At 41.8% G+C, this 18,380-nt stretch overlaps 1 protein-coding gene across 3 annotated transcripts in view; it reads left to right on the forward strand.

Annotated features, from left to right (window-relative positions):
- LOC128651755 (Fc receptor-like protein 5) overlaps nucleotides 1-18,380 on the forward strand; it is a 291,106-nt gene that overhangs the window by 172,579 nt on the left and 100,147 nt on the right. For all 3 annotated transcript variants that reach the window (XM_053704749.1, XM_053704756.1, XM_053704742.1), the window contains exons 6-7: nucleotides 6,803-7,084; nucleotides 14,298-14,579. In XM_053704749.1, coding sequence (XP_053560724.1) covers nucleotides 6,803-7,084; nucleotides 14,298-14,579 — 564 coding nt within the window. The remainder of the gene's footprint in view (nucleotides 1-6,802; nucleotides 7,085-14,297; nucleotides 14,580-18,380) is intronic.

Consider the following 18,380-nt stretch of genomic DNA (forward strand, 5'->3'; position numbering starts at 1 on the left):
TAGAAGGGGTGCGTTAGCTACGCGTCTTTTTTTTCTAACGCACTGTGGCCTAGATTTGGAGTTTGGCGGTAGCCGTGAAAACCAGCGTTAGAAGCTCCTAACGCTGGTTTTAGGCTACCGCTGGTATTTGGAGTCAGTCAAAAAAGGGTCTAACGCTCACTTTTCAGCCGCGACTTTTCCATACCGCAGATCCCCTTACGTCAATTGCGTATCCTATCTTTTCAATGGGATCTTTCTAACTCCGGTATTTAGAGTCGTGGCTGAAGTGAGCGTTAGAATTCTAACGACAAAACTCCAGCCGCAGAAAAAAGTCAGTAGTTAAGAGCTAACGCCGGTTCATATAGCTCTTAACTACTGTGCCCCAAAGTACACTAACACCCATAAACTACCTATGTACCCCTAAACTGAGGCCCCCCCACATCGCCGACACTTGATTACATTTTTTTAACCCCTAATCTGCCGACCGCTACCTACGTTATCCTTATGTACCCCTAATCTGCTGCCCCTAACACCGCCGACCCCTATATATTTATTAACCCCTAATCTGCCCTCCCTAACATCGCCGACACCTAACTTCAATTATTAACCCCTAATCTGCCGACCGAATCTCGCCGCTATTCTAATAAATGTATTAACCCCTAAAGCTAAGTCTAACCCTAACACTAACACCCCCCTAAGTTAAATATAATTTAAATCTAACAAAATAAATTAACTCTTATTAAATAAACTATTCCTATTTAAAACTAAATACTTGCCTGTAAAATAAACCCTAATATAGCTACAATATAAATCATAATTATATTATAGCTATTTTAGGATTTATATTTATTTTACAGGTAACTTTGTATTTATTTTAACCAGGTACAATAGCTATTAAATAGTTAAGAACTATTTAATAGCTACCTAGTTAAAATAATTACAAAATTACCTGTAAAATAAATCCTAACCTAAGTTACAATTAAACCTAACACTACACTATCAATAAATTAATTAAATACAATACCTACAAATAACTACAATGAAATAAACTAACTAAAGTACAAAAAATAAAAAAGAACTAAGTTACAAAAAATAAAAAAATATTTACAAACATAAGAAAAATATTACAACAATTTTAAACTAATTACACCTACTCTAAGCCCCCTAATAAAATAACAAAGCCCCCCAAAATAAAAAATGCCCTACCCTATTCTAAATTACAAAAGTTCAAAGCTCTTTTACCTTACCAGCCCTGAACAGGGCCCTTTGCGGGGCATGTCCCAAGAAATTCAGCTCTTTTTCCTGTAAAAAAACACATACAATACCCCCCCCCAACATTACAACCCACCACCCACATACCCCTAATCTAACCCAAACCCCCCTTAAATAAACCTAACACTAAGCCCCTGAAGATCTTCCTACCTTGTCTTCACCTCACCGGGTATCACACCGATCCATCCTGGCTCCGATATCTTCATCTAAGCCCAAGCGGGGGCTAGACATCCATCATCCGACGGCTGAAGAAGTCCAGAAGAGGCTCCAAAGTCTTCATCCTATCCGGGGAGAAGAGTAGATCCGGACCGGCAACCATCTTCTTCCAAGCGGCATCTTCTATCTTCATCCGATGAGGACCGGCTCCATCTTGAAGACCTCCACCGCGGACCCATCTTCTTCCGACGACGACTTCCCGACGAATGACGGTTCCTTTAAGGGATGTCATCCAAGATGGCGTCCCTCGAATTCTGATTGGCTGATAGGATTCTATCAGCCAATCGGAATTAAGGTAGGAATATTCTGATTGGCTGATGGAATCAGCCAATCAGAATCAAGTTCAATCCGATTGGCTGATTAGATCAGCCAATCGGATTGAACTTGATTCTGATTAGGGGTATGTGGGTGGTGGGTTGTAATGTTAGATTAGGGGTATGTGGGTGGTGGGTTGTAATGTTGGGGGGGGTATTGTATGTTTCTTTTTACAGGCAAAAGAGCTGAATTCTTTGGAGCATGCCCCGCAAAGGGCCCTGTTCAGGGCTGGTAAGGTAAAAGAGCTTTGAACTTTTTTAATTTAGAATAGGGTAGGGCATTTTTTTATTTTGGGGGGCTTTGTTATTTTATTAGGGGGCTTAGAGTAGGTGTAATTAGTTTAAAATTGTTGTAATATTTTTCTAATGTTTGTAAATATTTTTTTATTTTTTGTAACTTAGTTCTTTTTTATTTTTTGTACTTTAGTTAGTTTATTTAATTGTATTTATTTGTAGATATTGTATTTAAATAAGTTATTGATAGTGTAGTGTTAGGTTTAATTGTAGGTAATTTTTGGTATTTTATTTAATTAATTTATTGATCGTGTAGTGTTAGGTTTAATTGTAACTTAGGTTAGGATTTATTTTACAGGTAATTTTGTAATTATTTTAACTATTTTAGCTATTAAATAGTTCTTAACTATTTAATAGCTATTGTACCTGGTTAAAATAAATACAAAGTTACCTGTAAAATAAATATAAATCCTAAAATAGCTATAATATAATTATAATTTATATTGTAGCTATATTAGGGTTTATTTTACAGGTAAGTATTTCGCTTTCAATAGGAATAATTTATTTAATAAGAGTTAATTAATTTCGTTAGATTAAAATTATATTTAATTTAGGGGGGTGTTAGGGTTAGACTTAGCTTTATGGGTTAATACATTTATTAGAATAGCGGTGAGCTCCAGTCGGCAGATTAGGGGTTAATGTTTGAAGTTAGGTGTCGGCGATGTTAGGGTGGGCAGATTAGGGGTTAATACTATTTATTATAGGGTTATTGAGGCCGGAGTGAGGCGGATTAGGGGTTAATAACTTTATTATAATAGCAGTGCGGTCAGATTAGGGGTTAATAAGTGTAGGCAGGTGGAGGGGACGTTGTGGGGGGCAGATTAGGGGTTAATAAATATAATATAGGGGTCAGCGGTGTTAGGGGCAGCAGATTAGGGGTACATAGGGATAATGTAAGTAGCGGCGGTTTACGGAGCGGCAGATTAGGGGTTAAAAATAATATGCAGGGGTCAACGATAGCGGGGGTGGCAGAATAGGGGTTAATAAGTGTAAGGTTAGGGATGTTTAGACTCGGGGTACATGTTAGGGTGTTAGGTGCAGACGTAGGAAGTGTTTCCCCATAGCAAACAATGGGGCTGCGTTAGGAGCTGAACGCGGCTTTTTTGCAGGTGTTAGGTTTTTTTTCAGCTCAAACAGCCCCATTGTTTTCTATGGGGGAATCGTGCACGAGCACGTTTTTGAGGCTGGCCGCGTCCGTAAGCAACTCTGGTATCGAGAGTTGAAGTTGCGTTAAATATGCTCTACGCTCCTTTTTTGGAGCCTAACGCAGCTATTCTGTGGACTCTCAATACCAGAGTTATTTTAAAGGTGCGGCCAGAAAAAAGCCAGCGTTAGCTACGCGGGTCGTTACCGACAAAACTCTAAATCTAGCCGTGTGTTTTTAACGCTGGTATTTAGAGTTTAAAAACAACCTTCTAGCGTGACTCCTAACGCATATATTTCATACGTGTAATTACGCCCGCGTTAGACAGTCTCCCATAGAGATCAATGATAAATCCAACAAACACGCTTTTTTCACCTAACACTCGATCTTGCGAGAAATACGCACTGCTTTGTCATATGACGTATACCACATAATGCACAACAATAACACACTGCAAATGTCATAACAACAATCACAAAACATAGCACACACGCATTACACATTCACAAGCGGGGGGAAAAAAATAAAATAAAATAAACGAGGAATACGCATCTACTTTACGATACAGAAATACGGAAAATAACAACAAGGAAAAATAAATACCTATATATATAATAATATATATATATAATATTATATTATATATATATAATATTATACTATATATAATAATATAAAGACCTTTGAAAAAGCCGAAACGCTATCGGCGAAACATGTTAGGGATGGGTATTTCCTAATACCCTGTTTAAGTCTTTTTTAAATGGCATAACAACTCGAATAAGCATATTTATATAGTGGTGGCTTGGTCAATATAAGAACCAGATAATTACCCTAAGTGTCGTTTATTTAAAAGCTGACAGCAGCATATGTGAGGGGCTAGTTACTTATTGATGTTAAAAAACTATAGCGGCTAGTTACTCACATTGGCTGCTTTAGCCACAGCATTGGCAATATCATCCTATATTATAAAAGGCCAAGTGTTTGTCTGAAGCCGTCATGCGCAGTAGAGACAAACACTTGGCCTTGAGATAGGGAGCGCGAGGTACACATACAGCTGTGAGGTCAGGGGAGTGCGAGGTAAGCTGATTGAAACAGCCTGTGGCAAGAGATATGGAGCGCGCTCCCCAGACCTCACAGCTGTTTGTGGCCGACGGGAGCGTTGCGATGGGGGCGTGGCCGGGCGTCGCCAGGGGCGTGACCGGGCGTCGCGATGGGCGTGGCCGGGGTGGGTGTTGCCGCGATGGGGCGTGGCCGGGCGGGGTCCCGCGATGTGAAGACAGAGCCAGAGAGGGAGCAGGAGAGGGGGGGAGAAGGGCCAAAAAGGGGGGGAGAAGGGCCAAAGAGGGGGGGAGAAGGGCCAAGGGGGGGGGGAGCCAAAGAGAAGGGGGGGAGCCAAAGAGAAGGGGGGGGCCAAAGAGAAGGGGGGGGAGCCAAAGAGAAGGGAGGGGGGGAGCCAAAGAGAAGGGGGGGGGAGCCAAAGAGAAGGGAGGGGGGGGGAGCCAAAGAGAAGGGAGGGGGGGAGCCAAGAGAAGGGAGGGGGGGGAGCCAAAGAGAAGGGAGGGGGAAGGGAGGGGGGGAGCCAAAGAGAAGGGAGGGGGGGAGCCAAAGAGAAGGGGGGGAGCAAAAGAGAAGGGGGGGGAGAGCCAAAGAGAAGGGGGGGGGAGAGCCAAAGAGAAGGGGGGGAGCCAAAGAGGGGGGAGAGAGAGAGCCAAAGAGGAAAAAGAGCCAAAGAGGGGGGAGAGAGAGCCAAAGAGGGGGGAGAGAGCCAAAGGGGGGAGAGCCAAAGAGAAGGGGGGGAGAGCCAAAGAGAAGGGGGGGAGAGCCAAAGAGGGGGGAGAGAGAGAGCCAAAGAGGAAAAAGAGCCAAAAAGGAGAGAGAGCCAAAGGGGGGGGAGAGAGCTAAAGGGGGGGGAGAGAGAGACAAAGAGGAAAGAGAGCCAAAGAGGAGAGCAAAAGAGGGGATAGAGCCAAAGAGGGGGGAGAGAGAGCCATTTTGGTATATTTCATGCCACCATTTCACCGCCAAATGCGATCAAATACAAAAAATCGTTCACTTTTTCACAAACTTTCGGTTTCTCACTGAAATTATTTACAAACAGCATGTGCAATTATGGCACAAATGGTTTGGTAATTAGAAGGCCGCTAAATGCCGCTGCGCACCACACGTGTATTATGCCCAGCAGTGCAGGGGTTAATTAGGGAGCTTGTAGGGAGCTTGTAGGGTTAATTTTAGCTTTAGTCTAGTGTAGCAGACAACCCAAAGTATTGATCTAGGCACATTTTGGTATATTTCATGCCACCATTTCACCGCCAAATGCGATCAAATAAAAAAAAAGTTCCCTTTTTCACAAACTTTTTGTTTCTCACTGAAATTATTTACAAACAGCTTGTGCAATTATGGCATAAATGGTTGTAAATTTTTCTCTGTGATCCCCTTTGTTCAGAAATAGCAGACATATATGGCTTTGGCGTTGCTTTTTGGTACTTAGGCCGCTAAATGCGCATCACATGTATTATGGCTAGCAGTGAAGGGGTTAATTAGGTAGCTTGTAGGGAGCTTGCAGGGTTAATTTTAGCTTTAGTGTAGAGCTTAGCCTCCCACCTGAAACATCAGACCCCCTGATCCCTCCCAAACAGCTCTCTTCCCTCCCCCACCCCACAATTGTCCCCGCCATCTTAAGTACTGGCAGAAACTGCCAGTACTAAAATGAAAGCTATATTTGGGCTTTTTTTTTTTTTAAAGAAAAGGCATATTTACATATGCTGCTCTGTAGGACCCCCCTTTAGCCCCCAACCTGACTGATCCCCCACCAAACAGCTCTCTAACTCTCCCCCTCTGTCTTAATGGCCGCCATCTTGGGTACTGGCAGCTGTCTGCCAGTACCCAGTTTAGAATAAAATTGATGATATTTTTTAATTTTTCCCCTTTTCTGTAGTGTAGCTCCCTGCCCCACCAAAGACCAACCCCCCACCCCCGCCAAGATACCTTCGATTTATATTTTTCAAATTAAAATACCCCTTTCTCAAACTTTTATACACTTTTATATTTTCTGTAGTGTAGCGTTCCCACCCGCTCGCCCCGTGCTCGCGCCCGCCCGCCGCCCCCCGTGCACGCGCGCGCCCGTGCGCGCCCCCATCGGCCCTGCCCCCGATCCCGCCCCCCCTCTACATTACCCGGCCCATCGATGGCCGCCCACCCGCCTCCCAAGTCGGCTCCCACCCACCAACGATACCGGCCATCGATGTCCGGTGCAGAGAGGGCCACAGAGTGGCTCTCTCTGCATCGGATGGCCATCTAGAGTTATTGCAGGATGCCTCCATATCGAGGCATCACTGCAATAACCGGAAAGCAGCTGGAAGCGAGCAGGATCGCTTCCAGCTGCTTTCCACACCGAGGACGTGCAGGGTACGTCCTCAGGCGTTAACTGCCTTTTTTTTGAGGACGTACCCTGCACGTCCTCGGTCGTTAAGGGGTTAAAAACCTTTTAGTCCATAAACTGTAGTTGCCTAGTTATTGCTTTTTTTTCTATCTATGCAAATTATTAATCAGTTGTTTAACTAATTGAATTTTGTGTCTCCATTAGAGCTGTTTTCTCATCCAGCAATAAAGGTGAGCTCATATCAGATGAGAGAAGGATCTAACATGACTGTATCATGTCACACATCCCTTAATGTACTCAGAGAATCCACAGTACTGCAAACTGCTTTCTACAAAAATGCAAAGCTTGTGAAAGAATTCAGCTTTTCCAATGAATATCAAATTATCTTTGCTCAGTTGGAGGACTCAGGAGATTATACTTGTGAAGTAACAAATCTTCCAAACACTGTAAGGAAAATGAGCAATTCTTTAACAATCTACATTCAAGGTAAGCAGAAAGCTAGACATATTTAAAGGAACATTGTGCTAAAAATAAATTTCTATAATGCATTTGACAAATCAGTAGTTGTATATGTCTAAATAAGTTTTGCTTGATAAAACTGATAATTAAAACATGTTTACATTTAAATTGCAACTAATACTGCAGTATTGATTTTGAACTTCCTACTATTTCTCACTGGCTGATTAGGGAAACTGACTCTTCTTTACTGGTGGATAGTGACACTCTTTTTTTAATTCTCAAAACTGAAATAAATTTTAAATTTTTTGGAGGAGACAAAGATTTGCAAAACTCCAAAAGCCCTTAACCATCCGCCCCCCCCCCCCCCCCCACCACCACCACCTCGCGTTAGCTACGCGTCTTTTTTTTCTAACGCACTGTGGCCTAGATTTGGAGTTTGGCGGTAGCCGTGAAAACCAGCGTTAGAGGCTCCTAACGCTGGTTTTAGGCTACCGCTGGTATTTGGAGTCAGTCAAAAAAGGGTCTAACGCTCACTATTCAGCCGCGACTTTTCCATACCGCAGATCCCCTTACGTCAATTGCGTATCCTATCTTTTCAATGGGATCTTTCTAACTCCGGTATTTAGAGTCGTGGCTGAAGTGAGCGTTAGAATTCTAACGACAAAACTCCAGCCGCAGAAAAAGTCAGTAGTTAAGAGCTTTCTGGGCTAACGCCGGTTCATATAGCTCTTAACTACTGTGCCCTAAAGTACACTAACACCCATAAACTACCTATGTACCCCTAAACCGAGGCCCCCCCACATCGCCGACACTTGATTAAATTTTTTTAACCCCTAATCTGCCGACCGCTACCTACGTTATCCTTATGTACCCCTAATCTGCTGCCCCTAACACCGCCGACCCCTATATTATATTTATTAACCCCTAATCTGCCCTCCCTAACATCGCCGACACCTAACTTCAATTATTAACCCCTAATCTGCCGACCGAATCTCGCCGCTATTCTAATAAATGTATTAACCCCTAAAGCTAAGTCTAACCCTAACACTAACACCCCCCTAAGTTAAATATAATTTAAATCTAACGAAATAAATTAACTCTTATTAAATAAACTATTCCTATTTAAAACTAAATACTTGCCTGTAAAATAAACCCTAATATAGCTACAATATAAATCATAATTATATTATAGCTATTTTAGGATTTATATTTATTTTACAGGTAACTTTGTATTTATTTTAACCAGGTACAATAGCTATTAAATAGTTAAGAACTATTTAATAGCTACCTAGTTAAAATAATTACAAAATTACCTGTAAAATAAATCCTAACCTAAGTTACAATTAAACCTAACACTACACTATCAATAAATTAATTAAATACAATACCTACAAATAACTACAATGAAATAAACTAACTAAAGTACAAAAAATAAAAAAGAACTAAGTTACAAAAAATAAAACAATATTTACAAACATAAGAAAAATATTACAACAATTTTAAACTAATTACACCTACTCTAAGCCCCCTAATAAAATAACAAAGCCCCCCAAAATAAAAAATGCCCTACCCTATTCTAAATTACAAAAGTTCAAAGCTCTTTTACCTTACCAGCCCTGAACAGGGCCCTTTGCGGGGCATGTCCCAAGAAATTCAGCTCTTTTTCCTGTAAAAAAACACATACAATACCCCCCCCCCAACATTACAACCCACCACCCACATACCCCTAATCTAACCCAAACCCCCCCTTAAATAAACCTAACACTAAGCCCCTGAAGATCTTCCTACCTTGTCTTCACCTCACCGGGTATCACACCGATCCATCCTGGCTCCGATATCTTCATCTAAGCCCAAGCGGGGGCTAGACATCCATCATCCGACGGCTGAAGAAGTCCAGAAGAGGCTCCAAAGTCTTCATCCTATCCGGGGAGAAGAGTAGATCCGGACCGGCAACCATCTTCTTCCAAGCGGCATCTTCTATCTTCATCCGATGAGGACCGGCTCCATCTTGAAGACCTCCACCGCGGACCCATCTTCTTCCGACGACGACTTCCCGACGAATGACGGTTCCTTTAAGGGATGTCATCCAAGATGGCGTCCCTCGAATTCCGATTGGCTGATAGGATTCTATCTGCCAATCGGAATTAAGGTAGGAATATTCTGATTGGCTGATGGAATCAGCCAATCAGAATCAAGTTCAATCCGATTGGCTGATTAGATCAGCCAATCGGATTGAACTTGATTCTGATTAGGGGTATGTGGGTGGTGGGTTGTAATGTTAGATTAGGGGTATGTGGGTGGTGGGTTGTAATGTTGGGGGGGGGTATTGTATGTTTCTTTTTACAGGCAAAAGAGATGAATTCTTTGGAGCATGCCCCGCAAAGGGCCCTGTTCAGGGCTGGTAAGGTAAAAGAGCTTTGAACTTTTTTAATTTAGAATAGGGTAGGGCATTTTTTTATTTTGGGGGGCTTTGTTATTTTATTAGGGGGCTTAGAGTAGGTGTAATTAGTTTAAAATTGTTGTAATATTTTTCTAATGTTTGTAAATATTTTTTTATTTTTTGTAACTTAGTTCTTTTTATTTTTTGTACTTTAGTTAGTTTATTTAATTGTATTTATTTGTAGATATTGTATTTAAATAATTTATTGATAGTGTAGTGTTAGGTTTAATTGTAGGTAATTTTTGGTATTTTATTTAATTAATTTATTGATCGTGTAGTGTTAGGTTTAATTGTAACTTAGGTTAGGATTTATTTTACAGGTAATTTTGTAATTATTTTAACTATTTTAGCTATTAAATAGTTCTTAACTATTTAATAGCTATTGTACCTGGTTAAAATAAATACAAAGTTACCTGTAAAATAAATATAAATCCTAAAATAGCTATAATATAATTATAATTTATATTGTAGCTATATTAGGGTTTATTTTACAGGTAAGTATTTAGCTTTCAATAGGAATAATTTATTTAATAAGAGTTAATTAATTTCGTTAGATTAAAATTATATTTAATTTAGGGGGGTGTTAGGGTTAGACTTAGCTTTATGGGTTAATACATTTATTAGAATAGCGGTGAGCTCCAGTCAGCAGATTAGGGGTTAATGTTTGAAGTTAGGTGTCGGCGATGTTAGGGTGGGCAGATTAGGGGTTAATACTATTTATTATAGGGTTATTGAGGCCGGAGTGAGGCGGATTAGGGGTTAATAACTTTATTATAATAGCAGTGCGGTCAGATTAGAGGTTAATAAGTGTAGGCAGGTGGAGGCAACGTTGTGGGGGGCAGATTAGGGGTTAATAAATATAATATAGGGGTCAGCGGTGTTAGGGGCAGCAGATTAGGGGTACATAGGGATAATGTAAGTAGCGGCGGTTTACGGAGCGGCAGATTAGGGGTTAAAAATAATATGCAGGGGTCAGCGATAGCGGGGGCGGCAGAATAGGGGTTAATAAGTGTAAGGTTAGGGGTGTTTAGACTCGGGGTACATGTTAGGGTGTTAGGTGCAGCCGTAAGAAGTGTTTCCCCATAGCAAACAATGGGGCTGCGTTAGGAGCTGAACGCGGCTTTTTTGCAGGTGTTAGGTTTTTTTTCAGCTCAAACAGCCCCATTGTTTTCTATGGGGGAATCGTGCACGAGCACGTTTTTGAGGCTGGCCGCGTCCGTAAGCAACTCTGGTATCGAGAGTTGAAGTTGCGTTAAATATGCTCTACGCTCCTTTTTTGGAGCCTAACGCAGCTATTCTGTGGACTCTCAATACCATAGTTATTTTAAAGGTGCGGCCAGAAAAAAGCCAGCGTTAGCTACGCGGGTCGTTACCGACAAAACTCTAAATCTAGCCGTGTGTTTTTAACGCTGGTATTTAGAGTTTAAAAAACAACCTTCTAGCGTGACTCCTAACGCATATATTTCATACGTGTAATTACGCCCGCGTTAGACAGTCTCCCATAGAGATCAATGATAAATCCAACAAACACGCTTTTTTCACCTAACACTCGATCTTGCGAGAAATACGCACTGCTTTGTCATATGACGTATACCACATAATGCACAACAATAACACACTGCAAATGTCATAACAACAATCACAAAACATAGCACACACGCATTACACATTCACAAGCGGGGGGAAAAAAATAAAATAAAATAAACGAGGAATACGCATATACTTTACGATACAGAAATACGGAAAATAACAACAAGGAAAAATAAATACCTATATATATAATAATATATATATATATAATATTATATTATATATATATATATATATATATAATATTATACTATATATAATAATATAAAGACCTTTGAAAAAGCCGAAACGCTATCGGCGAAACATGTTAGGGATGGGTATTTCCTAATACCCTGTTTAAGTCTTTTTTAAATGGCATAACAACTCGAATAAGCATATTTATATAGTGGTGGCTTGGTCAATATAAGAACCAGATAATTACCCTAAGTGTCGTTTATTTAAAAGCTGACAGCAGCATATGTGAGGGGCTAGTTACTTATTGATGTTAAAAAACTATAGCGGCTAGTTACTCACATTGGCTGCTTTAGCCACAGCATTGGCAATATCATCCTATATTATAAAAGGCCAAGTGTTTGTCTGAAGCCGTCATGCGCAGTAGAGACAAACACTTGGCCTTGAGATAGGGAGCGCGAGGTACACATACAGCTGTGAGGTCAGGGGAGCGCGAGGTAAGCTGATTGAAACAGCCTGTGGCAAGAGATATGGAGCGCGCTCCCCAGACCTCACAGCTGTTTGTGGCCGACGGGAGCGTTGCGATGGGGGCGTGGCCTGGCGTCGCGAGGGGCGTGACCGGGCGTCGCGATGGGCGTGGCCGGGTGGGTGTTGCCGCGATGGGGCGTGGCCGGGCGGGGTCCCGCGATGTGAAGACAGAGCCAGAGAGGGAGCAGGAGAGGGGGGAGAAGGGCCAAAAAGGGGGGGAGAAGGGCCAAAGAGGGGGGGAGAAGGGCCAAGGTGGGGGGAGCCAAAGAGAAGGGGGGGAGCCAAAGAGAAGGGGGGGGGGCAAAGAGAAGGGGGGGGAGCCAAAGAGAAGGGAGGGGAGCCAAAGAGAAGGGAGGGGGGGGGGAGCCAAAGAGAAGGGAGGGGGGGGAGCCAAGAGAAGGGAGGGGGGGAGCCAAAGAGAAGGGAGGGGGGGGAGCCAAAGAGAAGGGAGGGGGGGAGCCAAAGAGAAGGGGGGGGAGCCAAAGAGAAGGGGGGGGGAGAGCCAAAGAGAAGGGGGGGGAGAGCCAAAGAGAAGGGGGGGAGCCAAAGAGGGGGGAGAGAGAGAGCCAAAGAGGAAAAAGAGCCAAAGAGGGGGGAGAGAGAGCCAAAGAGGGGGGAGAGAGCCAAAGGGGGGAGAGCCAAAGAGAAGGGGGGGGAGAGCAAAAGAGAAGGGGGGGGAGAGCCAAAGAGAAGGGGGGGGAGAGCCAAAGAGGGGGGGGGGAGAGCCAAAGAGAAGGGGGGGAGAGCCAAAGAGGGGGGAGAGAGAGAGCCAAAGAGGAAAAAGAGCCAAAAAGGAGAGAGAGCCAAAGGGGGGGGAGAGAGCTAAAGGGGGGGAGAGAGAGCCAAAGAGGAAAGAGAGCCAAAGAGGAGAGCAAAAGAGGGGAGAGAGCCAAAGAGGGGGGAGAGAGAGCCATTTTGGTATATTTCATGCCACCATTTCACCGCCAAATGCGATCAAATACAAAAAATCGTTCACTTTTTCACAAACTTTCGGTTTCTCACTGAAATTATTTACAAACAGCATGTGCAATTATGGCACAAATGGTTTGGTAATTAGAAGGCCGCTAAATGCCGCTGCGCACCACACGTGTATTATGCCCAGCAGTGCAGGGGTTAATTAGGGAGCTTGTAGGGAGCTTGTAGGGTTAATTTTAGCTTTAGTCTAGTGTAGCAGACAACCCAAAGTATTGATCTAGGCACATTTTGGTATATTTCATGCCACCATTTCACCGCCAAATGCGATCAAATAAAAAAAAAAGTTCCCTTTTTCACAAACTTTTTGTTTCTCACTGAAATTATTTACAAACAGCTTGTGCAATTATGGCATAAATGGTTGTAAATTTTTCTCTGTGATCCCCTTTGTTCAGAAATAGCAGACATATATGGCTTTGGCGTTGCTTTTTGGTACTTAGGCCGCTAAATGCGCATCACATGTATTATGGCTAGCAGTGAAGGGGTTAATTAGGTAGCTTGTAGGGAGCTTGCAGGGTTAATTTTAGCTTTAGTGTAGAGCTTAGCCTCCCACCTGAAACATCAGACCCCCTGATCCCTCCCAAACAGCTCTCTTCCCTCCCCCACCCCACAATTGTCCCCGCCATCTTAAGTACTGGCAGAAACTGCCAGTACTAAAATGAAAGCTATATTTGGGCTTTTTTTTTTTTTAAAGAAAAGGCATATTTACATATGCTGCTCTGTAGGACCCCCCTTTAGCCCCCAACCTGACTGATCCCCCACCAAACAGCTCTCTAACTCTCCCCCTCTGTCTTAATGGCCGCCATCTTGGGTACTGGCAGCTGTCTGCCAGTACCCAGTTTAGAATAAAATTGATGATATTTTTTAATTTTTCCCCTTTTCTGTAGTGTAGCTCCCTGCCCCACCAAAGACCAACCCCCCACCCCCTCCTAGATACCTTTGATTTATATTTTTCAAATTAAAATACCCCTTTCTCAAACTTTTATACACTTTTATATTTTCTGTAGTGTAGCGTTCCCACCCGCTCCCGCCCCGTGCTCGCGCCCGCCCGCCGCCCCCCGTGCACGCGCGCGCGCCCGTGCGCGCCCCCATCGGCCCTGCCCCCGATCCCGCCCCCCTCTACATTACCCGGCCCATCGATGGCCGCCCACCCGCCTCCCAAGTCGGCTCCCACCCACCAACGATACCGGCCATCGATGTCCGGTGCAGAGAGGGCCACAGAGTGGCTCTCTCTGCATCGGATGGCCATCTAGAGTTATTGCAGGATGCCTCCATATCGAGGCATCACTGCAATAACCGGAAAGCAGCTGGAAGCGAGCAGGATCGCTTCCAGCTGCTTTCCACACCGAGGACGTGCAGGGTACGTCCTCAGGCGTTAACTGCCTTTTTTTTGAGGACGTACCCTGCACGTCCTCGGTCGTTAAGGGGTTAAAAACCTTTTAGTCCATAAACTGTAGTTGCCTAGTTATTGCTTTTTTTTTCTATCTATGCAAATTATTAATCAGTTGTTTAACTAATTGAATTTTGTGTCTCCATTAGAGCTGTTTTCTCATCCAGCAATAAAGGTGAGCTCATATCAGATGAGAGAAGGATCTAACATGACTGTATCATGTCACACATCCCTTAATGTACTCAGAGAATCCACAGTACTGCAAACTGCTTTCTACAAAAATGCAAAGCTTGTGAAAGAATTCAGCTTTTCCAATGAATATCAAATTATCTTTGCTCAGTTGGAGGACTCAGGAGATTATACTTGTGAAGTAACAAATCTTCCAAACACTGTAAGGAAAATGAGCAATTCTTTAACAATCTACATTCAAGGTAAGCAGAAAGCTAGACATATTTAAAGGAACATTGTGCTAAAAATAAATTTCTATAATGCATTTGACAAATCAGTAGTTGTATATGTCTAAATAAGTTTTGCTTGATAAAACTGATAATTAAAACATGTTTACATTTAAATTGCAACTAATACTGCAGTATTGATTTTGAACTTCCTACTATTTCTCACTGGCTGATTAGGGAAACTGACTCTTCTTTACTGGTGGATAGTGACACTCTTTTTTTAATTCTCAAAACTGAAATAAATTTTAAAATTTTTGGAGAAGACAAAGATTTGCAAAACTCCAAAAGCCCTTAACCATCCCCCCTCCCCCCCCCCACCACCACCACCTCACTAGTAAACCAGTCTTATCTTTGCCTCTACAGGAGGAAAGTAAAGAATGGAGGTGCTCCAGATGTTCTTATGTGAGAGGGGTCTTTAGACCAATTTGAGGCCCATTTTTCCCACAGAGAGCTACTGTTTGGACAGAGGGAAGTTTATGGAGTATTGAGTAGTGGTGCAATTACACCCAGTGGGAGTTAGTCACAGGTATGCCACAGGTGTCACAGGGACTGGTCCTTAGCCTCCTCCTGTTAGATCATCATTATACTCCACATACACGGATCCTTTGCTGTCATGCATACAACTTGATTGGCTATCTGCTGGAAGCCCTTTTTCTGCAGATGGTTACCATTTAGTGATGGTAAACATTGCGCCATTTCTCCGCCTGCATCTCATACTTTATTTAGCTGCTTGATGACAAATCTATCTTCATCCAATTGTTGCGTGCCCACAAGCTAGACGCCAAAGGGGGCACGCAATGATTGGATGAAGCCGGATTTATCATCGATCAGCTAAATAAAGTATGAGATGCGGGTGGAGAAACGGCGCAATGTTTATCTTCAATAAATGGTAATTATTTTATATACCAGGCAATAAAGTAATAAACTTTACAATCACTTTAATGTGCTCTCCAGAGCACAGAGAGCGCATTAAAGTAAGTATTAAACCCTTAAAAAAATTAAAGTAATTTTGTCAGTATTTTTTCATTTTCTGTCATTTTCGTTGGTGCATTCGGATATTCGGATATTAACACTCGTATACACATTTTCTGTAATTTTAGAGGTTTTTTTTATGTTCTGTAATGTTAGGGTTTTTAGATAATAAAATTGGTAAGAGTAAGAAGAGACTTACTCTGGAAAGAATACACTTAATAGCACTCTAGGTGGTTATTTATACCTAGATATGATTAATCAAACATATATGATATGAACTAGTGGACAAGGAAAATAAAACTTAACTTTTATTAGTTATACAATAATGGCTAGATTTAGAGTTTTGCGTTAGAAGGGGTGCGTTAGCTACGCGTCTTTTTTTTCTAACGCACTGTGGCCTAGATTTGGAGTTTGGCGGTAGCCGTGAAAACCAGCGTTAGAAGCTCCTAACGCTGGTTTTAGGCTACCGCTGGTATTTGGAGTCAGTCAAAAAAGGGTCTAACGCTCACTTTTCAGCCGCGACTTTTCCATACCGCAGATCCCCTTACGTCAATTGCGTATCCTATCTTTTCAATGGGATCTTTCTAACTCCGGTATTTAGAGTCGTGGCTGAAGTGAGCGTTAGAATTCTAACGACAAAACTCCAGCCGCAGAAAAAAGTCAGTAGTTAAGAGCTAACGCCGGTTCATATAGCTCTTAACTACTGTGCCCCAAAGTACACTAACACCCATAAACTACCTATGTACCCCTAAACTGAGGCCCCCCACATCGCCGACACTTGATTACATTTTTTTAACCCCTAATCTGCCGACCGCTACCTACGTTATCCTTATGTACCCCTAATCTGCTGCCCCTAACACCGCCGACCCCTATATATTTATTAACCCCTAATCTGCCCTCCCTAACATCGCCGACACCTAACTTCAATTATTAACCCCTAATCTGCCGACCGAATCTCGCCGCTATTCTAATAAATGTATTAACCCCTAAAGCTAAGTCTAACCCTAACACTAACACCCCCCTAAGTTAAATATAATTTAAATCTAACAAAATAAATTAACTCTTATTAAATAAACTATTCCTATTTAAAACTAAATACTTGCCTGTAAAATAAACCCTAATATAGCTACAATATAAATCATAATTATATTATAGCTATTTTAGGATTTATATTTATTTTACAGGTAACTTTGTATTTATTTTAACCAGGTACAATAGCTATTAAATAGTTAAGAACTATTTAATAGCTACCTAGTTAAAATAATTACAAAATTACCTGTAAAATAAATCCTAACCTAAGTTACAATTAAACCTAACACTACACTATCAATAAATTAATTAAATACAATACCTACAAATAACTACAATGAAATAAACTAACTAAAGTACAAAAAATAAAAAAGAACTAAGTTACAAAAAATAAAAAAATATTTACAAACATAAGAAAAATATTACAACAATTTTAAACTAATTACACCTACTCTAAGCCCCCTAATAAAATAACAAAGCCCCCCAAAATAAAAAATGCCCTACCCTATTCTAAATTACAAAAGTTCAAAGCTCTTTTACCTTACCAGCCCTGAACAGGGCCCTTTGCGGGGCATGTCCCAAGAAATTCAGCTCTTTTTCCTGTAAAAAAACACATACAATACCCCCCCCCAACATTACAACCCACCACCCACATACCCCTAATCTAACCCAAACCCCCCTTAAATAAACCTAACACTAAGCCCCTGAAGATCTTCCTACCTTGTCTTCACCTCACCGGGTATCACACCGATCCATCCTGGCTCCGATATCTTCATCTAAGCCCAAGCGGGGGCTAGACATCCATCATCCGACGGCTGAAGAAGTCCAGAAGAGGCTCCAAAGTCTTCATCCTATCCGGGGAGAAGAGTAGATCCGGACCGGCAACCATCTTCTTCCAAGCGGCATCTTCTATCTTCATCCGATGAGGACCGGCTCCATCTTGAAGACCTCCACCGCGGACCCATCTTCTTCCGACGACGACTTCCCGACGAATGACGGTTCCTTTAAGGGATGTCATCCAAGATGGCGTCCCTCGAATTCCGATTGGCTGATAGAATCCTATCAGCCAATCGGAATTAAGGTAGGAATATTCTGATTGGCTGATGGAATCAGCCAATCAGAATCAAGTTCAATCCGATTGGCTGATTAGATCAGCCAATCGGATTGAACTTGATTCTGATTAGGGGTATGTGGGTGGTGGGTTGTAATGTTAGATTAGGGGTATGTGGGTGGTGGGTTGTAATGTTGGGGGGGGTATTGTATGTTTCTTTTTACAGGCAAAAGAGCTGAATTCTTTGGAGCATGCCCCGCAAAGGGCCCTGTTCAGGGCTGGTAAGGTAAAAGAGCTTTGAACTTTTTTAATTTAGAATAGGGTAGGGCATTTTTTTATTTTGGGGGGCTTTGTTATTTTATTAGGGGGCTTAGAGTAGGTGTAATTAGTTTAAAATTGTTGTAATATTTTTCTAATGTTTGTAAATATTTTTTTATTTTTTGTAACTTAGTTCTTTTTTATTTTTTGTACTTTAGTTAGTTTATTTAATTGTATTTATTTGTAGATATTGTATTTAAATAAGTTATTGATAGTGTAGTGTTAGGTTTAATTGTAGGTAATTTTTGGTATTTTATTTAATTAATTTATTGATCGTGTAGTGTTAGGTTTAATTGTAACTTAGGTTAGGATTTATTTTACAGGTAATTTTGTAATTATTTTAACTATTTTAGCTATTAAATAGTTCTTAACTATTTAATAGCTATTGTACCTGGTTAAAATAAATA

The sequence above is a fragment of the Bombina bombina genome, chromosome 1, assembly GCF_027579735.1.
Source record: "Bombina bombina isolate aBomBom1 chromosome 1, aBomBom1.pri, whole genome shotgun sequence".
NCBI classification, from domain to species: Eukaryota; Metazoa; Chordata; class Amphibia; order Anura; family Bombinatoridae; genus Bombina; species Bombina bombina.